General features: G+C 48.7%; 1 protein-coding gene across 17 annotated transcripts in view; it reads left to right on the top strand.

Moving 5' to 3' along the window:
* The window catches only part of LOC142483999 (uncharacterized), a 64,381-nt gene extending 61,571 nt beyond the window's left edge, over positions 1-2,810 (top strand). For 13 of the 17 annotated variants that reach the window (XM_075583955.1, XM_075583954.1, XM_075583952.1 and 10 more), the window contains one exon: positions 12-2,808. In XM_075583955.1, coding sequence (XP_075440070.1) covers positions 23-1,387 — 1,365 coding nt within the window. In that variant the 5' untranslated portion in view covers positions 12-22 and the 3' untranslated portion in view covers positions 1,388-2,808. Of the gene's footprint in view, positions 1-11 lie in introns of all 17 variants that reach the window. The other 4 variants (XM_075583939.1, XM_075583940.1, XM_075583947.1 and 1 more) reach the window with 2 other exon arrangements.
* The last annotated feature ends 22,190 nt before the right edge of the window (positions 2,811-25,000 follow it).

Genomic DNA, 25,000 nt, shown 5'->3' with positions numbered 1-25,000 from the left:
TGTCCCCTCAGATGTTGAGTCCATGCATGGAATCTATCAGAATCGGAGACAATACAAGGATAATGTTTCTAGACTTTGTTTGAAAGAAGAGACCTGCAGGCGTCGGCGTAAACCCACCAGGACCCACAGAAACCCAGCAAGTGGCTCACCAGAAAGACCCCCTGTATGTGTGAGAAACTGCAGTGACTTAATAGACCTTCCTGTGCCCCAAGTAGTCACAGCACAGTCAATGTGCACAAGGAAGGAGGACTCGCATGCTAGGCTTTTTGAGTTTGCAGGGAGTGAAAACAATGCATTATACTCAGAGAGACCGTCTGTTAGTGCACAGTGTGAGAATACCCCCATAGAGGGTGAGGATAATGAAAACAAGCAGAATGCTACACAAAACATGCAGAGTTATTGTGTGGATAGGACTGTGACCTCCCATATCAGAAATGTTCCAAAGGCTAAGCCATTCCTGTGTAATGATTGTGGGAAGAGGTTCAGCCAAAAATCCCTGCTTGTTCAGCACCACCGCAACCACACTGGAGAGAGGCCCTACCCCTGCATCGACTGCGGGAAAAGCTTCACCTCCTGCTCCCTGCTAATAAGGCACCACAAAATCCACACTGGGGAGAAACCCTTTGCATGTCCAGACTGTGGGAAACGTTTCAGTGAGAGCTCCCAGCTTGTACGACACCAGAGAACACACACAGGAGAGAAGCCATACACATGCATCGAGTGTGGTAAAAGTTTCAGTGAGAGCTCCAAGCTGGTTATACACCAGAGAACGCACACAGGAGAGCGGCCATATACATGCAATGACTGTGGGAAGAGCTTTAGTGTGCGCTCACATCTGATCACACACCAGAGAACTCATACGGGAGAGAGACCGTACACATGCAACAAGTGTGGGAAGAGCTTCAGTGAAAGCTCCAAGCTTGTTATGCACCAGAGAATACACACAGGAGAGAAACCCTACACCTGCACTGCCTGTGGGAAAAGCTTCAGCCAGAGGTCGGTACTGGTGACCCACCAGAGGATACACACAGGAGAGAAGCCATACATCTGCTCAGAGTGTGGGAAAAGCTTCATAGATAAGGTGGGCTGTGACAGACATCGTGTGACCCACAGCAATGAGAAACCCTTCCAATGCCTGGAGTGTGGGAAGAACTTCAGCCGGAACTCCGATTACAACAAACACCAGAGAACCCATACAGGAGAGAAGCCGTATACATGCATAGAGTGCGGGAAAAACTTCAGTTGGAGTTATCAACTTGTCAGACACCAAAGAGTCCACACTGGAGAGAAACCTTACACCTGCATTGAATGTGGGAGAAGCTTTTGTTGGAGCTACCAGTTGGTCACACATCAGAGAACCCATACAGCTGAGGGCTCCTACTTGTAGATCTGATTACTATCTGTCTGCTCTGCTGCTGTGGTTCCAGCTGTAAAGAAGATTTAGTTGTGTATTGTATGTGCTATTCTGTCTGTGTGTACAGTATAATGTAAATGGCATCCTGCATATGTGACATTTGTGCTTACAAAATTCTTAACCTCAAATCACAGTATCCAGATGTAGCCAGACTAAATGTTCCCCCTGTGGGGGAACCCACGGTATCCTGACCATGACATCCCCGGGAAGCGTGAAATCTCAGTTGGGGTTCCCATTCGGAAGAATAGACTCCTCGTAGACAGCCATGGCTTTTACTGTCCCTCTTTCACTGATGTAGCAGCAAATTGGTTAACCTGATGACCAAATCATGGAATCGGAGCTTCACAAGCCCTTTGTGTTCTCCTGCTCAGCTCTGGGCAGTATTTCTAAGGTTCTCAGCAATCATACAACATTGGGAAATAGATAAGGCAGCTCCTGATTACCTCTCACTGCACCGTGTGGCATGAAGATAGTCGGGGGAAATCTGCATCCGCACCTTCATCTGAAGGTTCTGCTCTGATTGTAACAATGCTGCCCCCTGTAAAAAAATAAATAAATAATATTAATGTATTAAGGTATGAAACCTCATGCAGCTACTTAATTTCCTAGGTGGAAAAGGTCAAAGTTCTGAAAACTGCGCAGTGCATTAAATAATTTGATCTGTTGAGCTGTGTTTACAATCTAGAGTTTCAATATTAAGGTTTTTCGCCTTCCTTTTTACACAGTGACTGAGAAGCATCTTATGTACTGTATGTATTTGGTTAAATAGTCCTGGATAACATGGGTGTTGTACAGATGTAGCAAAGTTTACTGTTGCCAGAAACACCAAAAAAACACAGTGCTGGGAAAGGTAGCTTCCGTGACCATGCTTGGCTTGGGTCCTTTCCATTTAATGGGACCTCCCGCAACGTTAATTCTCCAGGCCACAATCTGCATGGTCAAGGCGCCGGGAACAGTAAGTTTGGCTTCATCTATATCTGTTAGATCAAATCCTTCTTCCTTTACAAGATTCTCCTCATTTCTGATGTCAAGCTTAAAGCAGCAATTCATTCAAACCCTGCATGTGTTATTTTTAATAAATCAGTTCTGTAGTATTAGATAATACTGACTGCATTTTTGTTCACTTTTTATGCCCTTTTTAATGCTTTTGTATGTACAGTATTAAGGTTCCTTGGGTTCCTATAGCAACTATTTACCACTTCCTCTTTTGAAATAGGCAGCCATATTGATTGCCCTAGGGAGCAGTATCTTCACTGATCGACGACTTAGATAATTGCATTGCCATAACGGCACGGAACTGCTGCATTTATTAAAACCAAAAAATAAAATACAAATCGGGCCAGAGTAAATGCCCTTTTAAGAGCACTTAATATGTAGATATGTGGTATAAGCATATAACAGTAAGTGCTGCAGATATGTGGTATAAGCATATAACAGTAAGTGCTGTAGATATGTGGTATAAGCATATAACAGTAAGTGCTGCAGATATGTGGTATAAGCATATAACAGTAAGTGCTGTAGATATGTGGTATAAGCATATAACAGTAAGTGCTGTAGATATGTGGTATAAGCACATAACAGTAAGTGCTGCAGATATGTGGTATAAGCATATAACAGTAAGTGCTGCAGATATGTGGTATAAGCATATAACAGTAAGTGCTGCAGATATGTGGTATAAGCATATAACAGTAAGTGCTGCAGATATGTGGTATAAGCATATAACAGTAAGTGCTGCAGATATGTGGTATAAGCATATAACAGTAAGTGCTGTAGATATGTGGTATAAGCATATAACAGTAAGTGCTGCAGATATGTGGTATAAGCATATAACAGTAAGTGCTGCAGATATGTAGTATAAGAATATAACAGTAAGTGCTGCAGATATGTGGTATAAGCATATAACAGTAAGTGCTGTAGATATGTGGTATAAGCATATAACAGTAAGTGCTGCAGATATGTGGTATAAGCATATAACAGTAAGTGCTGCAGATATGTGGTATAAGAATATAACAGTAAGTGCTGCAGATATGTGGTATAAGAATATAACAGTAAGTGCTGCAGATATGTGGTATAAGAATATAACAGTAAGTGCTGCAGATATGTGGTATAAGAATATAACAGTAAGTGCTGCAGATATGTGGTATAAGAATATAACAGTAAGTGCTGCAGATATGTGGTATAAGAATATAACAGTAAGTGCTGCAGATATGTGGTATAAGAATATAACAGTAAGTGCTGCAGATATGTGGTATAAGCATATAACAGTAAGTGCTGTAGATATGTGGTATAAGCATATAACAGTAAGTGCTGCAGATATGTGGTATAAGAATATAACAGTAAGTGCTGCAGATATGTGGTATAAGCATATAACAGTAAGTGCTGTAGATATGTGGTATAAGCATATAACAGTAAGTGCTGCTGTCTGTGCAGTGACTCGAGCTCACCGAGCTCTTTTGTAACATTTGCAACAATCATATTTATATATTCTTTGCGGATCAGCAGTCCCTGGCCCCACTCTCACTACCTCCGGCTCATTATACCAGTTGGTGGAATTCTCCGCAGATGTTGAGCCTGAGGAAGAAGCAGACGATTCTCATCATGTTCCCCATATTGTTGATGATATATAAATAAAAATATTCATCCCTGTCGCCTATAGTGTGTTTTGCTAAAATGGATATATATATATATATATATATATATATATATATATATATATATATATATATATATTCATTCTCAAAACGAACAGATGAGTCTGCAACTAACTAGAAAAATGATATAAAATTGCTATAATCAAAGGGTAAGATCAAAATAATAATAATAATGACCTGATGACGGTGCTGGGGACAATATAATATGAAGAAAGAAAGAACGAAAGAAAAAGATCCCACTAAAAGCACTCAAGCAAAATAAATGATAATAGGATTTATTCAATGAAAAAAAAACACACATGAATTAAACAAAATCTTAACAGTCCCATCGGAACCCCTAAAGCAGGCCTGTGTGTGTGACACGGTGTGTGTGTGTGTGTGTGAGTGTGTGTGTATATCAGGCCTGCACAACTCGTAAAGTGAGAAGGGCCGAACTGCTCCAAGGAAAAAAAATTGGGCCGCACGGGTAAAATCATCATCATCATTTCTCCTCCAGCACCTCTCATCACTCTCCCCCCCTGCACCTCACATCATTCTCCCCCTGCACCTCACATCATTCTCCCCCTGCACCTCACATCACTCTCCCCCACTGCACCTCACATCACTCCCCCCTTGCACCTCACATCACTCTCCCCCCCCCCCTACACCTCACATCACTCTCCCCTCTTGCACCTCACATCACTCTCCCCCCCTGCACCTCACATCACTCTCCCCCTTGCACCTCACATCACTCTCCCCCCCTGCACCTCACATCATTCTCCCCTTGCACCTCACATCTTTCTCCCCCTGCACCTCACATCACTCTCCCCCACTGCACCTCACATCACTCCCCCCCTGCACTTCACATCACTCTCCCCTCTTGCACCTCACATCACTCCCCCCCTGCACCTCACATCACTCCCCCCTGCACCTCACATCACTCCCCCCTTGCACCTCACATCACTCTCCCCCTGCACCTCACATCACTCTCCCCCCCTGCACCTCACATCACTTCCCCCTGCACCTCACATCACTCCCCCCTTGCACCTCACATCACTCTCCCCCCTTGCACCTCACATCACTCCCCCCTTGCACCTCACATCATTCTCCCTTGCACCTCACATCATTCTCCCCTGCACCTCACATCATTCTCCCCTGCACCTCACATCACTCTCCCCCCCTGCACCTCACATCACTCCCACCTTGCACCTCACATCACTCTCCCCCCCTGCACCTCACATCATTCTCCCCTGCACCTCACATCACTCTCCCCCCTGCACCTCACATCACTCTCCCCCACTGCACCTCACATCACTCCCACCTTGCACCTCACATCACTCTCCCCCCTGCACCTCACATCACTCTCCCCCACTGCACCTCACATCACTCTCCCCCCTGCACCTCACATCACTCTCCCCCCCTGCACCTCACATCACTCTCCCCCCCTGCACCTCACATCACTCCCACCTTGCACCTCACATCACTCTCCCCCCTGCACCTCACATCACTCTCCCCCACTGCACCTCACATCACTCTCCCCCCTGCACCTCACATCACTCTCCCCCCCTGCACCTCACATCACTCCCACCTTGCACCTCACATCACTCTCCCCCCCCTGCACCTCACATCACTCTCCCCCCTTGCACCACACATCACTCTCCCCATGTACCTCAAATCACTCCCCCTTGTACCTCAAATCACCCCCATACACCTCAAATCACCCCCCTTGCACCTCAAATCACCCCCATGCTCCTCATATCACCCACCATGCACCTCAAATCAACCCCCATACACCTCAAATCACCCCCCATGCACCTCAAATCACCCCCATGCACCCGCCTGGCCTCTCTGCGCGGCCCGCCTGGCCTCTACGCGGCCCGTCTGGCCTCTCTGTGCGGCCCCCTGGCCTCTCTGTGCGGCCCCCTGGCCTCTCTGTGCGGCCCGCCTGGCCTCTGTGCGCGGCCCGCCTGGCCTCTCTGTGCGGCCCCCTGGCCTCTCTGTGCGGCCCCCTGGCCTCTCTGTGCGGCCCCCTGGCCTCTCTGCGCGGCCCGCCTGGCCTCTCTGCGCGGCCCGCCTGGCCTCTCTGCGCGGCCCGCCTGGCCTCTCTGCGCGGCCCGCCTGGCCTCTCTGCGCGGCCCGCCTGGCCTCTCTGCGCGGCCCCCTGGCCTCTCTGTGCGGCCCGCCTGGCCTCTGTGCGCGGCCCGCCTGGCTTCTCTGTGCGGCCCCCTGGCCTCTCTGTGCGGCCCCCTGGCCTCTCTGTGCGGCCCCCTGGCCTCTCTGCGCGGCCCGCCTGGCCTCTCTGCGCGGCCCGCCTGGCCTCTCTGCGCGGCCCGCCTGGCCTCTCTGCGCGGCCCGCCTGGCCTCTCTGTGCGGCCCCCTGGCCTCTCTGTGCGGCCCGCCTGGCCTCTCTGCGCGGCCCGCCTGGCCTCTCTGCGCGGCCCGCCTGGCCTCTCTGTGCGGCCCCCTGGCCTCTCTGTGCGGCCCGCCTGGCCTCTCTGCGCGGCCCGCCTGGCCTCTCTGTGCGGCCCGCCTGGCCTCTCTGTGCGGCCCCCTGGCCTCTCTGCGCGGCCCGCCTGGCCTCTCTGCGCGGCCCGCCTGGCCTCTCTGTGCGGCCCGCCTGGCCTCTCTGTGCGGCCCCCTGGCCTCTCTGTGCGGCCCGCCTGGCCTCTCTGTGCGGCCCCCTGGCCTCTCTGTGCGGCCCGCCTGGCCTCTCTGCGCGGCCCGCCTGGCCTCTCTGTGCGGCCCGCCTGGCCTCTCTGTGCGGCCCCCTGGCCTCTCTGCGCGGCCCGCCTGGCCTCTCTGCGCGGCCCGCCTGGCCTCTCTGCGCGGCCCGCCTGGCCTCTCTGCGCGGCCCGCCTGGCCTCTCTGCGCGGCCCGCCTGGCCTCTCTGCGCGGCCCGCCTGGCCTCTCTGCGCGGCCCCCTGGCCTCTCTGTGCGGCCCGCCTGGCCTCTCTGTGCGGCCCCCTGGCCTCTCTGTGCGGCCCGCCTGGCCTCTCTGCGCGGCCCGCCTGGCCTCTCTGTGCGGCCCGCCTGGCCTCTCTGTGTGGCCCCCTGGCCTCTCTGTGCGGCCCGCCTGGCCTCTCTGCGCGGCCCGCCTGGCCTCTCTGTGCGGCCCGCCTGGCCTCTCTGTGCGGCCCCCTGGCCTCTCTGTGCGGCCCGCCTGGCCTCTCTGTGCGGCCCCCTGGCCTCTCTGTGCGGCCCGCCTGGCCTCTCTGCGCGGCCCGCCTGGCCTCTCTGTGCGCCCCGCCTGGCCTCTCTGTGCGGCCCCCTGGCCTCTCTGCGCGGCCCGCCTGGCCTCTCTGCGCGGCCCGCCTGGCCTCTCTGCGCGGCCCGCCTGGCCTCTCTGCGCGGCCCGCCTGGCCTCTCTGCGCGGCCCGCCTGGCCTCTCTGCGCGGCCCGCCTGGCCTCTCTGCGCGGCCCCCTGGCCTCTCTGTGCGGCCCGCCTGGCCTCTCTGTGCGGCCCCCTGGCCTCTCTGAGCGGCCCGCCTGGCCTCTCTGCGCGGCCCGCCTGGCCTCTCTGTGCGGCCCGCCTGGCCTCTCTGTGTGGCCCCCTGGCCTCTCTGTGCGGCCCGCCTGGCCTCTCTGTGCGGCCCCCTGGCCTCTCTGTGCGGCCCGCTTGGCTGTCCACCTCTCCCCTCAGGGAGACCACCAGCTGTGCCAGTGCCCTGGACACAGTGTGTAATCAGCTTGTCACTTGCCACTCTGACAGACAGACTTGAACTGCTGCAGAAAACGTGGTTTGTGTGTTTGGAATGGTGCTCAAAAAGTGCTGGGACTGTATTTAAAAGAAGGGAGCATGAACTGGGTAAATGACAAATAAATGATTAGTGGTACTGAGCCTTAAAAGGGCATAAGGTACCCTGAAGGTTGGGGTGGGTTGCCCAAGGACACCCCCCCTTCCTCATTGGGTTAGCCCCAGGTATTGTACTCACTGTATTTTTCTTCTTCCTTCCCCAGTCTCCCTTCCAGAGCGTGCAGCTGTAGTAGAATATGTTCCAAAAGCCAGGGTGTGCAGCGCACAGCAGTAATGAAGAGAGCAGGTCTTGCAAAAATAAGTCCTTTATTGATAATTCATAGGGTTGTGGGACAGCAGCAAACCTTCTACGCGTTTCGTTCAGAAGAACTTTATCAAGAAGTGCTGTGTGTACTAAAACTGACAATTTAAATACAGCTGATTTGCCTGATTTCGCGCCAAATGGTGACGTCACTGGACGTCTCTAACCAATAATATTCATGATCTCCGCGCATGCGCGCGGCACCAGAGTGCTAGGGATTCCCTGCTCATACCAGCCGAGCTCAATCACAGGATGTACGCCCCTCCGGGCGGTTCCACCGATGAGAGCACGCCTCTGACAGTCACAGGGGAACACCCACTCCTCTCCGCTCAGCAGTGTTCCCCTGTGACTGTCAGAGGCGTGCTCTCATCGGTGGAACCGCCCGGAGGGGCGTACATCCTGTGATTGAGCTCGGCTGGTATGAGCAGGGAATCCCTAGCACTCTGGCGCCGCGCGCATGCGCGGAGATCATGAATATTATTGGTTAGAGACGTCCAGTGACGTCACCATTTGGCGCGAAATCAGGCAAATCAGCAGTATTTAAATTGTCAGTTTTAGTACACACAGCACTTTTTGATAAAGTTCTTTTGAATGAAACGCGTAGAAGGTTTGCTGCTGTCCCACAACCCTATGAATTATCAATAAAGGACTTATTTTTGCAAGACCTGCTCTCTTCATTATTGCTGTGCGCTGCACACCCTGGCTTTTGAACTGCTGCAGACACTTAGGATGAACATTAACACACTAACTTCTGGGAGTGCTGTGCAATATATTGACTCCAGAAAGACCCACCTCTGTGTCACTAACAGTGGACACAAAACATGCTGTCACTTCCTTTGCTACATATGACACATCACAAGGGTTTGAGGGCAAACCTCCATGATAGTTACTGGCAACCTTCTTACCAGGATTACTGCCAGCATGAGAGAGATCTGTACACCAATTTTAAATTTGGCTAGAATCTCCCCCTGGTGGAACCCAACGTCCCCGCTTGGGACCTAAATTTGTGGAACCTTCCTTCAGGTGGCACTGCAACACATAAATCATATACATTATACAGTTTTACATCTTGGCTTCGGTAAGCGGGCAATTCGGCCAGATATCGATTGGGCCCTACACTTTGTCCATTTGTGCTAATTGCATTATATGTTTTTATAATATATTAAATATACCTTTTTAGTTTAGTGTGTGGTTCAGCAACATTGCCATTTTTTGTTTGTTTGTTTGTATGTTTGTCTAACAGTGTCTTAACAGTATCACACTATATATTTCTTTTTCTTTTTTCATGTTTGATTCACGTCGGCTGAGATCTTCTCTCCATCAAATCTGGTTGTATATCATTTACTTTATTTTTATGTGTTTAGCGCCATTGATACTCATCCAGTAACATTATACAGAACATATCTTCTCATCATGAACATAATAACATAGACCAGCTACATCCTGACCTGCAAGACTGCACTGCTCCTAAGGAGAATCTAGCTTAGTAGTAATGCCTAGGGTCAGGTTTCTGCACCTCCCTCCCATTAGAATCCTGCACGGTAACACTATAAGATCTGGGCGGCCCATTCTCTGGCCTGTACTCCATTTTATTCATGTAGATGTTGCGCCCAACACTCCATACTCTCATGAGATAACAGATCCTTTCCTCTGTCTTATGTGCTACATGATTGGATTTAGACATGATATAGTCCTCAATAGTCTCCCTCAGCCATGCATCCCTGTTATCCTCTATCTCCTGCATGAGAGGTTCAGGCACATATGGATATTCCAGACCATGAGACCATTTGTATCTGGCAACTATGGCCCTCTCAGCCCTGCTGATGCGTATTAACTTTTTATTGCCTGCCTTACCTGGCAGTACCCAGGACACTGGTTCTTCAGGAGCGACTGAATCATATAAATAGAGGACCCCCATGGAGTAACAATGCCCCTTTGAATGTCATACCATCGCTTCGTCAATTCTTCCAGGCGCCACTCAGAGTACTCACCCATATATCACACCAATGATCAACTATATTGCCCCTTAACAGTATGAATCGTGCACGATCCAACCAGGCCTCATACCCCTCAAACATAGGAGCCCACCATCTGGGTTCCTTCTCTACAGCCTGCTCCCTCACGGTAACAGCTATCTCTCCTTCCTCGGGTTCTCCCTCAGAAGAAACTCCTGATGTCCCTGTGGACCTAGAACCTGATCCAATCCGTTTAGGCCTGCCCCTCACATTTGCATTATAATCAGTAGCACTTGTTCTGGACGACATTTCACACGAAATCATTTCCCTCCCCGATCCTTCATCGGAAGTAAAACATTCCCCCCAGTCCAGATTTGACCCAATCCATTCCTCAGAGGTATCCTGGGTCTCCCCAGACCACCCTTGGCTAGACAGTGACCCAGATGATGAGGTGGCAGGGGTGTGGGCAATGGCCGGGGGCAGGGCAAAAAGGGACGTGGGCTGGCGACAGTTTGACAATACCTCGACCGGTGCCAGCGTGGTGCAGGTCAGGCTCACCCGTCTCTCGGTTCCCCAACTTCCTCATAGCCTGCCGACTCTTGATCTGCTCTTCTTCTGACGGCCTGGTGAAGCACGGTGGTCGCGATGGTGCGGCTAGCTTCCAGCTGGTTCCGCTGTAGCCGCCGGAAGTGACGTCCTCGATCTCGCGGGACGAGGCGCCATCTTGGGTGGGGTCCCCCACCGGAACTTCCTCCTCCAGTACGACATGCGGCGCCGGATGCGATGGTTCATTCTGCTGCTCCGCTTGGGCCTGGACTAGGCCTTCCTTCTCTGCCGCCTTCATCGGAGCCTGAGGGAGGGAAGAGGGCATCTCACCACTCCACTGGCTTGCGATGAGGTCCTCGTCTCCTTCCACGATGGGAGTCGCCACGGCCGTGGGACTCATCCTCTGCTCCGGCCGCATCAGCGCAGGTTGTCGCGGTACATCTGGTCTCACCCGCTCCACGACACAGGTAAGTGGATCATCCTTTTCAGCACCACTGTAGTGGCCCGCTAATAGGCACATCGCCACCGATGTCGGGCTTGCCTGCTCCTCGTCTGACAAGGCAGACCCGGCAAGGTTTCCTCCGCAGGGGACCGACAGCGAGGTTCCGGGTTCTCGCTGTGGTTGCAGGCCCCAATTTATTTCTTTCAGTAGCGATCATTAGCAGGGATCCCCATTCTCCGGGATCGGCTTTCTCCGTCTTTACTTTGGGCGAGGCTCCAGCCTTCAGCTTGGCTGTCTCTCCGCCCGCCTCCGCGGCGTGCCCAGACACACATGACTCCACAGCCCATAGGTATTGTATACCCCACTACGGGCATCTGGCAGTGGTGCTGGCTTCTCCGCAAGGTAGCCTGCATTGAGCACACAGGCACCGCAGCGTCTCGTTTCCACCCACCTTCACTACCAGGAAGCCTCCTCTCCATTGCACTCTTAGTCGCACTGGTCAAGGGAGATACTTGGCACAGCAGTCTCTCCTGTTCACCAGCTCCTCGCAACTGAGGGGGCAGGAAGCGCACATCCAGCTCCTCCCTCAGCCAACTCTGTCTCAATTGGCAGATACAAGGACCCCTCCCCCTGTTGGATATTAAGGGAGGGTCCCACAGATTCACTTGATGACCCAGAATTGACTCTGAGCCTGCCACAGTCCAGGAGGGCGCGGCCACAGCTTTCGCGCCACTTCCCCCAGCAGGGTGGGGTTCTCTTTTTCGCGCCTCTCCCGACCAACTTCTAGCAACAGCTTGATGGCAAATTTTTCTTTACTCGGCCCACGCGGTTTCCCAGGGAAGCGGGAAACGCCATCTTGGATTACACGGCCATTCACATTAGCAACTGAGGTAGATACTTGTCTGGTGATCACCGTCTGGCAATCAGATACTTCACTATGTCCACACATAATAGCAATGTCCTCAGCACTTTCCTCCAGGGTAGCACCCCGGGATCCTAGGCAGGACAAAAACGGCGCAGCCACTGCTTTAGCGCCACTCCATAGCAAGCTAGAAAAAGTCCCTTCAGTATGTGGTACCTCCGTGGTACACACTCCACGTGTGCTCTCTCCATCAGGCGCGAGCTGCCATCTTGGACTCTCCACCCCACGCGGAACTTCATCTCTTGCGCTCGCCATCTTTACTTGTGTACTTCTATCGCACCATTTCGATGCAATAAAGAATGCCATTGCACCATAACGCAGAACATATAGGAGACCCCTTTGTGTTTTGGGAAACAGCTAAAGTAGTCCAAAGAGGGGACATAATATCGTACTTCTCTTACCAGAGAAAAAAAACACAAAAATATCTTTATTGTAACCAAAAATTACCTGAAACATACTCTAAATTCAAAGAATCACCAACTCCTAGAAACAAGGAGGAGTATTTGATTAAATAAAGGGAGCTGGAGGTATTTCTACATGAAAGAGAACCGCTGAATCAAAATTATAGAAATGCAAGATTCATGCGTTACGGAAATAAAGCGGGGAAAATGCTAGCTAATTTAGTAGCAAATAATCGCTCCACATGTCATATAGCGGCCTTGAGAGACCAGACTGGGACTAGGCACACGTGTACCAAAAAAATAGCAGATATCTTGCATAAAGTCTATGCAGACCTATATTATCTTGTGTCTACTCCAACTACAGAAAAATCGGATGCACACCCCCCATTGGGAAAGAAGACGTTCGGACATTCCTAAGGACACCATCTACTAAAAACTGAGTTATATTATCACTAGCAAACACTCCATTCTGATATCTTATGCTGGGACACTTTATTGTGGTGTGACCCCTTACTACATTGCTCGTGGGGGTCCTAACCCACTAGTCAGATTATAATGGAGAAGTGATTTATGCCAGACTGTCTTGTGTCCCATGGTTTTGTCATCCCCTATTTATCAGGGGGCTTCATTTCAAGAAACACCATATGTATACATTGAACTTTGCAATTTTTTGTAAAATATTTTGAGGCTTTTTTGTAGAGCACCACACATTTTTCCTTTTTCCTATATTATCAGACAGAAATTGGGGGGTCCCTGCTCAGCCAATAAGTAGGATATGTAATACTTTCTAGGGAGGTGCTATCAGCGCTAAAGCATACGTTTATCACAGAAGTAGAAAGAACCCTAAAGGATGCACACTACCCTAATAATCAAAATAATACAGTTTTATTGAAATCCGAACTTAACACAAAAAATATTGAACTATTAAAAAGCAAAATAGAGCGCATGTTTGTCACCAGTGTAAATCGATGTCCCAATAGGGTGCTAAGAAGCAAGGAAAATGGGTCCACAAGGTAATGTGTATCAACAGGTAATCCCTGTATAGTCCTACATATAGTAAGGATACTAGGTAATCCCTGTATAGTCCTACATATAGTAAGGATACTAGGTAATCCCTGTATGTCCTACATATAGTAAGGATACTAGGTAATCCCTGTATAGTCCTACATATAGTAAGGATACTAGGTAATCCCTGTATAGTCCTACATATAGTAAGGATACTATGTAATCCCTGTATAGTCCTACATATAGTAAGGATACTAGGTAATCCCTGTATAGTCCTATATATAGTAAGAATACTAGGTAATCCCTGTATAGTCCTACATATAGTAAAGATACTAGGTAACCCCTGTATAGTTCTACATATAGTAAGGATACTATGTAATCCCTGTATAGTCCTACATATAGTAAGGGTACTAGGTAATCCCTGTAAAATCCTACATATAGTAAGGATACTATGTAATCCCTGTATAGTCCTACATATAGTAAGGATACTAGGTAATCCCTGTATAGTCCTACATATAGTAAGGATACTATGTAATCCCTGTATAGTCCTACATATAGTAAGGATACCAGGTAATCCCTGTATAGTCCTACATATTGTAAGGATACTATGTAATCCCTGTATAGTCCTACATATAGTAAGGATACTAGGTAATCCCTGTATAGTCCTACATATAGTAAGGATACTATGAAATCCCTGTATAGTCCTACATATAGTAAGGATACTAGGTAATCCCTGTATAGTCCTACATATAGTAAGGATACCAGGTAATCCCTGTATAGTCCTACATATAGTAAGGATACTAGGTAATCCCTGGATAGTCCTACATAGTAAGTATACCAGGTAATCCCTGTATAGTCCTACATATAGTAAGGATACCAGATAATCCCTGTATAGTCCTACATATAGTAAGGATACTAGGTAATCCCTGTATAGTCCTACATATAGTAAGGATACTAGGTAATCCCTGTATAGTCCTACATATAGTAAGGATACTAGGTAATCCCTGTATAGTCCTACATATAGTAAGGATACCAGGTAATCCCTGTATAGTCCTACATATAGTAATGATACCAGGTAATCCCTGTATAGTCCTACATATAGTAAGGATACCAGGTAATCCCTGTATAGTCCTTCATATAGTAAGGATACCAGGTAATCCCTGTATAGTCCTACATATAGTAAGGATACCAGGTAATCCCTGTATAGTCCTACATATAGTAAGGATACTAGGTAATCCCTGTATAGTCCTAAATATAGTAAGGATACTAGGTAATCCCTGTATAGTCCTACATAGTAAGGATACCAGGTAATCCCTGTATAGTCCTACATATAGTAAGGATACTAGGTAATCCCTGTATAGTCCTACATATAGTAAGGATACTAGGTAATCCCTGTATAGTCCTACATATAGTAAGGATACTAGGTAATCCCTGTATAGTCCTACATAGTAAGGATACCAGGTAATCCCTGTATAGTCTTACATATAGTAAGGATACTAGGTAATCCCTGTGTAGTCCTACATATAGTAAGGATACCAGATAATCCCTGTGTAGTCCTACATATAGTAAGGATACTAGGTAATCCCTGTATAGTCCTACATATAGTAAGGATACCAGGTAATCCCTGTATAGTCCTACATATAGTAAGGATACTAGGTAATCCCTGTATAGTCCTACATATAGTAAGGATACCAGGTAATCCCTGTATAGTCCTACATATAGTAAGGATACCAGGTAATCCCTGTATAGTCCTTCATATAGTAAGGATACCAGGTAATCCCTGTATAGTCCTACATATAGTAAGGATACCAGGTAATCCCTGTATAGTCCTACATATAGTAAGGATACTAGGTAATCCCTGTATAGTCCTACATATAGTAAGGATACAAGGTAATCCCTGTATAGTCCTACATATAGTAAGGATACTAGGTAATCCCTGTATAGTCCTACATATAGTAAGGATACTAGGTAATCCCTGTATAGTCCTACATATAGTAAGGATACTAGGTAATCCCTGTATAGTCCTAAATATAGTAAGGATACTAGGTAATCCCTGTATAGTCCTAAATATAGTAAGGATACTCTGTAATCCCTGTATAGACCTACATATAGTAAGGATACTAGGTAATCCCTGTATAGTCCTACATATAGTAAGGATACTAGGTAATCCCTGTATAGTCCTACATAAAGTAAGGATACCAGGTAATCCCTGTATAGTCCTACATATAGTAAGGATACCAGGTAATCCCTGTATAGTCCTACATAAAGTAAGGATACCAGGTAATCCCTGTATAGTCCTACATATAGTAAGGATACTATGTAATCCCTGTATAGACCTACATATAGTAAGGATACTAGGTAATCCCTGTATAGTCCTACATATAGTAAGGATACTAGGTAATCCCTGTATAGTCCTACATATAGTAAGGATACTATGTAATCCCTGTATAGGCCTACATATAGTAAGGATACTAGGTAATCCCTGTATAGTCCTACATATAGTAAGGATACTAGGTAATCCCTGTATAGTCCTACATATAGTAAGGATACTAGGTAATCCCTGTATAGTCCTACATATAGTAAGGATACTATGTAATCCCTGTATAGTCCTACATATAGTAAGGATACTAGGTAATCCCTGTATAGTCCTACATATAGTAAGGATACTAGGTAATCCCTGTATAGTCCTACATATAGTAAGGATACAAAGACAAAAGAAACAGCGCAAAAAACCTCATAGTGTAGTATATAAAATTATATTGTGGTAAAACAGGTGAGTATTGCACGTACATCAATTTAATAGTTACTAGCAGTACATGTTTTGGACATGTTACCAGTCAGCAACAGATGGTGGGTAAGGATCACTGGATAAGTCCTCTTCTCCTCTCACGTCTCGCTTGTGATGTCACTCAGGACGCCGTAATGCAGGGCAGCAGCCCCTCAGCATGGATATAGCAGCCCGATTGGAGTACAGCTGTCTCCCTACGTGTTAGCTGTGGTGGTTTGCGGTGGAAGCAGGCTCTCAGTCCCTGGCTTCAAGCGTGTGTCTGCATGTGTGGCATCTACTTGCAGCGCGCCTCGGGTGATGTCATCCAGCGGCGCCGATCACTCTGCCAGCCACAGAAGCTTGGATAGCATAGATTGCAGTAACGGAGATCGAAGCAGGCTCTCAGTCCCTGGCTTCAGGCGTGTGTCTGCACGTGTGGCGTCTACTTGCAGCGCGCCTCGGTATATATAGTATATACCGAGCGCATTTATAGTATATATGTGCACATATGTTCCGGGGCATTTATAGTATATATGTGCACATATGTTCCGGGGCATTTATAGTATATATGTGCACATATGTTCCGGGGCATTTATAGTATATATGTGCACATGTGTTCCGGGGCATTTATAGTATTTATGTGCACATATGTTCCGGTGCATTTATAGTGTATATGTGCACATGTGTTCCGGGGCATTTATAGTGTATATGTGCACATGTGTTCCGGGGCATTTATAGTATTTATGTGCACATGTGTTCCGGGGCATTTATAGTGTATATGTGCACATGTGTTCCGGGGCATTTATAGTGTATATGTGCACATGTGTTCCGGGGCATTTATAGTATATATGTGCACATATGTTCCGGGGCATTTATAGTGTATATGTGCACATATGTTCCGGGGCATTTATAGTGTATATGTGCACATATGTTCCGGGGCATTTATAGTGTATATGTGCACATATGTTCCGGGGCATTTATAGTGTATATGTGCACATATGTTCCGGGGCATTTATAGTGTATATGTGCACATGTGTTCCGGGGCATTTATAGTGTATATGTGCACATATGTTCCGGGGCATTTATAGTGTATATGTGCACATGTGTTCCGGGGCATTTATAGTATATATGTGCACATATGTTCCGGGGCATTTATAGTATATATGTGCACATATGTTCCGGGGCATTTATAGTATATATGTGCACATATGTTCCGGGGCATTTATAGTATATATGTGCACATGTGTTCCGGGGCATTTATAGTGTATATGTGCACATATGTTCCGGGGCATTTATAGTGTATATGTGCACATATGTTCCGGTGCATTTATAGTGTATATGTGCACATATGTTCCGGGGCATTTATAGTGTATATGTGCACATGTGTTCCGGGGCATTTATAGTATTTATGTGCACATATGTTCCGGGGCATTTATAGTATTTATGTGCACATATGTTCCGGGGCATTTATAGTGTATATGTGCACATATGTTCCGGTGCATTTATAGTGTATATGTGCACATATGTTCCGGTGCATTTATAGTGTATATGTGCACATATGTTCCGGTGCATTTATAGTGTATATGTGCACATATGTTCCGGGGCATTTATAGTGTATATGTACACATATGTTCCGGGGCATTTATAGTATTTATGTGCACATATGTTCCGGTGCATTTATAGTGTATATGTGCACATATGTTCCGGGGCATTTATAGTGTATATGTGCACATGTGTTCCGGGGCATTTATAGTATATATGTGCACATATGTTCCGGTGCATTTATAGTGTATATGTGCACATATGTTCCGGTGCATTTATAGTATTTATGTGCACATATGTTCCGGGGCATTTATAGTGTATATGTGCACATATGTTCCGGGGCATTTATAGTGTATATGTGCACATGTGTTCCGGGGCATTTATAGTGTATATGTGCACATGTGTTCCGGGGCATTTATAGTGTATATGTGCACATATGTTCCGGGGCATTTATAGTGTATATGTGCACATGTGTTCCGGGGCATTTATAGTATATATGTGCACATGTGTTCCGGGGCATTTATAGTGTATATGTGCACATATGTTCCGGGGCATTTATAGTGTATATGTGCACATATGTTCCGGTGCATTTATAGTGTATATGTGCACATATGTTCCGGTGCATTTATAGTGTATATGTGCACATATGTTCCGGGGCATTTATAGTGTATATGTGCACATGTGTTCCGGTGCATTTATAGTGTATATGTGCACATGTGTTCCGGGGCATTTATAGTGTATATGTGCACATATGTTCCGGGGCATTTATAGTGTATATGTGCACATATGTTCCGGGGCATTTATAGTATTTATGTGCACATATGTTCCGGTGCATTTATAGTGTATATGTGCACATATGTTCCGGGGCATTTATAGTGTATATGTGCACATATGTTCCGGTGCATTTATAGTGTATATGTGCACATATGTTTCGGTGCATTTATAGTATTTATGTGCACATATGTTCCGGGGCATTTATAGTGTATATGTGCACATGTGTTCCGGGGCATTTATAGTGTATATGTGCACATATGTTCCGGGGCATTTATAGTGTATATGTGCACATGTGTTCCGGGGCATTTATAGTATATATGTGCACATATGTTCCGGGGCATTTATAGTATATATGTGCACATATGTTCCGGGGCATTTATAGTATATATGTGCACATGTGTTCCGGGGCATTTATAGTATATATGTGCACATGTGTTCCGGGGCATTTATAGTATTTATGTGCACATATGTTCCGGTGCATTTATAGTGTATATGTGCACATGTGTTCCGGGGCATTTATAGTGTATATGTGCACATGTGTTCCGGGGCATTTATAGTATTTATGTGCACATATGTTCCGGGGCATTTATAGTGTATATGTGCACATATGTTCCGGGGCATTTATAGTGTATATGTGCACATATGTTCCGGGGCATTTATAGTGTATATGTGCACATATGTTCCGGGGCATTTATAGTATATATGTGCACATATGTTCCGGGGCATTTATAGTGTATATGTGCACATATGTTCTGGTGCATTTATAGTATATATGTGCACATATGTTCCGGGGCATTTATAGAGTATATGTGCACATATGTTCCGGGGCATTTATAGTATATATGTGCACATATGTTCCGGGGCATTTATAGTGTATATGTGCACATATGTTCCGGGGCATTTATGAGCTGGGGGTATTTTCTCTGCAATGTTCAGAGACCCCCTGTGGTGGCCGTGCCCCTGAGTCTCCGAATGTGTTGCAGTTAAAAGGCCCAGACCTGCCAAGGTGCGAGGTGGCCAGGATGCTGGCTGAATAGAAATCCTGTTAGCCAGCAGGGCTAGTTCACACCTTGGGGACAACCCCTAGCCAGGGTGACACCGGCAATGGGTGGGAGTATCCTTATACTAAAGAGGCCAGGTGTCAGGTTGGCACAGGCTCAGTAGCAACAGGAAATCCCGGATGTGCCGACACTACAAGGTATTGGCAAGGTGGTGATTGGGGAAATGATTTTTCCCACGCCTGGGGTTGGAGGGCTATGTTGGAGATAGGCTATCAGCCCCTATATACATGCTCCCCAGGCTATCAGACCCTATATACATGCTCCCCAGGCTATCAGACCCTATATACATGCTCCCCAAGCTATCAGACCCTATATACATGCTCCCCAAGCTATCAGACCCTATACACATGCTCCCCAGGCTATCAGACCCTATATACATGCTCCCCAGGCTATCAGACCCTATATACATGCTCCCCAGGCTATCAGACCCTATATACATGCTCCCCAAGCTATCAGACCCTATATAAATGCTCCCCAAGCTATCAGACCCTATATACATGCTCCCCAGGCTATCAGACCCTATATACATGCTCCCCAAGCTATCAGACCCTATATACATGCTCCCCAGGCTATCAGACCCTATATACATGCTCCCCAAGCTATCAGACCCTATATACATGCTCCCCAGGCTATCAGACCCTATATACATGCTCCCCAGGCTATCAGACCCTATATACATGCTCCCCAAGCTATCCCCATGGTCTGATTTTTCTTGTAACATCTGAAGAAACTTTTCAAAGTTTTGCGTCCAAGTCCAGCAGCTGCAATTCCAGGAGACCACGAACTCTTTCCAGCGTAACAAGAAGTACATCCCATCTTCAGGAATGCGTATGTGCTGGGGGTTCTCTAACTAACCCTACGGACTCAGAACGGACATTTCGTTTTCCAAGGATTTATTGGCTTTGTTTCTTGCGCCCCTTGCAAACGGACAGAAAGTTCACAAGACATTTTTCCTGTGGTTTGCTTTAACTGGACAATTTCCCCTATTCCTATACCAGTAAGTGTAATAATAAATCTCAGTTTATTTTGCTCAACTTGTTCTGCTCAATTGGGACCCACAAAATATAAATTTGTTAATAAGTGCGCCCATCGTGACAGCTGGCAGGATGGAAGAATCTACCTTTAACTATGTCTGGTAGGATTGTTTTCATTAAGAAGGTTTCTTTCCCAAAACTTCTGTACTTAATTCAGACACTTCCCCTGCTTATAAGGAGAAAAGATACCACAAAGATACATAGAGTTTTTTTCCAATTTTATTTGTAACAACAAAAAAACACAGGATCAGTCTACAAAGGCTACAGACCGATAGAGAACGGGGGGGGTCTGAACCTCCCCGATGTGGGAGCGCTTAACCTGGTGGCGCTGACTATGTACATTACGGATTGGCTACTACAAGGCAGAGTTTGTGCATTCTGGAATAGAGGGACAGCTGCCTCTCCCACACTCCCTGAGGTTCCTGCTCTCCCACACTCCCTGGGATTCCTGCTCTCCCACACTCCCTGAGGTTCCTGCTCTCCCACACTCCCTGGGGTTCCTGCTCTCCCACACTCCCTGAGGTTCCTGCTCTCCCACACTCCCTGGGGTTCCTGCTCTCCCACACTCCCTGGGATTCCTGCTCTCCCACACTCCCTGAGGTTCCTGCTCTCCCACACTCCCTGGGATTCCTGCCCTCCCACACTCCCAGAGGTTCCTGCTCTCCCACACTCCCTCAGGTTCCTGCTCTCCCACACTCCATGATGTTCCTGCTCTCCCACACTCCCTGAGGTTCCTGCTCTCCCACACTCCCTGGGATTCCTGCTCTCCCACACTCCCTGGGATTCCTGCTCTCCCACACTCCCTGGGGTTCCTGCTCTCCCACACTCCCTGGGGCTCCTGCTCTCCCACACTCCCTGGGGTTCCTGCTCTCCCACACTCCCTGGGGTTCCTGATCTCCCGCACTCCCTGGGGTTCCTGCTCTCCCGCACTCCCTGGGATTCCTGCTCTCCCACACTCCCTGAGGTTCCTGCTCTCCCACACTCCCTGGGATTCCTGCCCTCCCACACTCCCAGAGGTTCCTGCTCTCCCACACTACCTCAGGTTCCTGCTCTCCCACACTCCATGAGGTTCCTGCTCTCCCACACTCCCTGAGGTTCCTGCTCTCCCACACTCCCTGGGATTCCTGCTCTCCCACACTCCCTGGGATTCCTGCTCTCCCACACTCCCTGGGGTTCCTGCTCTCCCACACTCCCTGGGGTTCCTGCTCTCCCACACTCCCTGGGGTTCCTGCTCTCCCACACTCCCTGGGGTTCCTGATCTCCCGCACTCCCTGGGGTTCCTGCTCTCCCGCACTCCCTGGGGTTCCTGCTCACCCGCACTCCCTGGGGTTCCTGCTCTCCCGCACTCCCTGGGGTTCCTGCTCTCCCACACTCCCTGGGGTTCCTGCTCTCCCACACTCCCTGGGATTCCTGCCCTCCCACACTCCCTGGGGTTCCTGCTCTCCCACACTCCCTGAGGTTCCTGCTCTCCCACACTCCCTGGGGTTCCTGCTCTCCCACACTCCCTGGGATTCCTGCTCTCCCACACTCCCTGAGGTTCCTGCTCTCCCACACTCCCTGGGATTCCTGCTCTCCCACACTCCCTGGGATTCCTGTCGTCCCACACTCCCTGGGGTTCCTGCTCTCCCACACTCACTGGGATTCCTGCTTTCCCACACTCCCTGGGGTTCCTGCCCTCCCACACTCCCTGGGGTTCCTGCTCTCCCACACTCCCTGGGATTCCTGCTCTCCCACACTCCCTGGGATTCCTGCTCTCCCACACTCCCTGGGGTTCCTGCTCTCTCACACTCCCTGGGGTTTCTGCTCTCCCACACTCCCTGGGGTTCCTGCTCTCCCACACTCCCTGGGGTTCCTGCTCTCCCACACTCCCTGGGGTTCCTGCTCTCCCGCTCTCCCTGGGGTGCCTGCTCTCCCACACTCCCTGGGATTCCTGCTCTCCCACACTCCCTGGGATTCCTGCTCTCCCACACTCCCGGGGGTTCCTGCTCTCCCACACTCCCTGGGATTCCTGCTCTCCCACACTCCCTGGGATTCCTGCTCTCCCACACTCCCTGAGGTTCCTGCTCTCCCACACTCCCTGAGGTTCCTGCTCTCCCACACTCCCTGGGATTCCTGCTCTCCCACACTCCCTGAGGTTCCTGCTCTCCCACACTCCCTGAGGTTCCTGCTCTCCCACACTCCCTGGGATTCCTGCTCTCTTACACTCCCTGAGGTTCCTGCTCTCCCACACTCCCTGGGATTCATGCTCTCCCACACTCCCTGGGATTCCTGCTCTCCCACAATCCCTGGGATTCCTGCTCTCCCACACTCTCTGGGATTCCTGCCCTCCCACACTCCCTGAGGTTCCTGCTTTCCCACACTCCCTGGGGTTCCTGCTCTCCCACACTCCCTGGGGTTCCTGCTCTCCTACACTCCCTGAGGTTCCTGCTCTCCCACACTCCCTGAGGTTCCTGCTCTCCCACACTCCCTGGGATTCATGCCCTTCCTACACTCCCTGGGATTCCTGCTCTCCCACACTCCCTGAGGTTCCTGTTCTCCCACACTCCCTGGGGTTCCTGCTCTCCCACAGTCCCTGGGATTCCTGCTCTCCCACACTCCCTGGGATTCCTGCTCTCCCACACTCCCTGGGATTCATGCCCTTCCTACACTCCCTGGGATTCCTGCTCTCCCACACTCCCTGAGGTTCCTGTTCTCCCACACTCCCTGGGGTTCCTGCCCTCTCACACTCCCTGGGATTCCTGCTCTCCCACAGTCCCTGGGATTCCTGCTCTCCCACACTCCCTGGGATTCCTGCTCTCCCACAGTCCCTGGGGTTCCTGCTCTCCCACACTCCCTGAGGTTCCTGCTCTCCCACACTCCCTGAGGTTCCTGCTCTCCCACACTCCCTGGGATTCCTGCTCTCCCACACTCCCAGAGGTTCCTGCTCTCCCACACTCCCTGGGATTCCTGCCCTTCCTACAGGAGAGGGATAATGCAAATAACATTCTGAATGGCATTATGTTTGGAGATACTGTAAGAGCCTGGCGTAAAGTAAGAAAATATTTTAAACTACCACTGAGAGTATCCAGGTTGTTACCGATTGAAGGGAACTCAGACTTTACGGCAGCCCAAGAGACCGCAGTTTTCAGGACTTGGGCCAGTAGAGGACTTGTTCATGTCGCAGACTGTTTTAACACATTTTCACAACTTTCCAACAACTCAGAGAAAGATACCAATTACTAAATAAATTCTTCTTTGCCTACTTACAGCTGAGACATTATGTGACTTTGTTGATGAGGGAACATCCATCCCTATTAGAACACAATGCCCTGGAGTCCGGTCTTGAGATCTCCATTCAAACGGGTTTTACATCTAAACTTATCTACACCGCCCTTATAGAGTCCCGTATCTATACCGCCCTTATAGAGACCCATACCGTGGATCTCTGGAGTCTTTTATAGGTTAAGTGGCAGGTGGGCTTCCCTGATCTGATAGATCAAGAGGTCCTGGTCAGAGGCTTCGGGAGTGTCCGTTCCATTACTCTGGATGTAAATTTGAGGGAACTGCAGATTAGGATATTGAACCGGGCATTCCTCACCCCAGCTAATTTCAACACATTTCTCCAATTGGGTGTAAAAAGTGCGGCAGTACCAGCGCCAATATCTCACATCGCCTGTGGTTCTGCAGGAACATAAATTCTGGAATAAAACCTTAGGTTTCTAAACAAACTGCTAAAAACAAAGCTTCCCCATGACGTTAAACCAATGTTATTTGGATATATGGAGGCTGGAATACCCTGACGGTCAGTTTGCCGCAGCTGGCGGGAATGATTCTCCTTTTGGCACGCAAGCTGATTCTGGTCAACTGGCTAAAACCATTCGCTCCGACAACTGGACAATTAGCATCTGATCTGTTCGCAGTTATGAGGGGAAAATGTGACTCATTTGGAGACCATAAGAAAAGGACAGATACGTTCCTGAGTAAGTGGGACCCTTTCTGGACGCACCGCCTCCCGACACATGTAAAGAGGCTCTGGGCGCTTTAGATATTCAGACTGGGTGCCCACTGCACTGCGACACAGGTCCTGGGATAGACTACAGGAACTATAGGGTGCTGGGTGCGCAGGAGTTGGCGGCGAGATGTGAGGACCCGCAGAGCGCTTTCTTCTTTCTCTCTACCCCCTTTTCTCCCCCCCTCCCTCCCCCTTCCCCCTCCCCCCCCTGCCTCCCCCCTCCCCTTCCCATCATCATTATTTTTATCATTTAAAGTTCAACAGTTTGCAAGAAAATATAAAATGCGGTGAGCTTACGGTCGCCTGAATGTTCACTGTTTTTTTCATTTTATTGTATGTTGTAACCGTGCTCGCAGATAATAAAGAAACGTTTAAAATAAAAACCTAGGGACCTCTCATAGTTACAGGAACACTTTGCATCCCTTTGCCCCATTTAACTTTCTGGGCTGTGCTGAAGCAGG

The sequence above is a fragment of the Ascaphus truei genome, unplaced genomic scaffold (assembly GCF_040206685.1).
Source record: "Ascaphus truei isolate aAscTru1 unplaced genomic scaffold, aAscTru1.hap1 HAP1_SCAFFOLD_412, whole genome shotgun sequence".
Taxonomy (NCBI): Eukaryota; Metazoa; Chordata; class Amphibia; order Anura; family Ascaphidae; genus Ascaphus; species Ascaphus truei.
The sequence above is the reverse complement of the archived record's forward strand: the minus strand, read 5'-3'. Positions and strand labels throughout refer to the sequence as shown.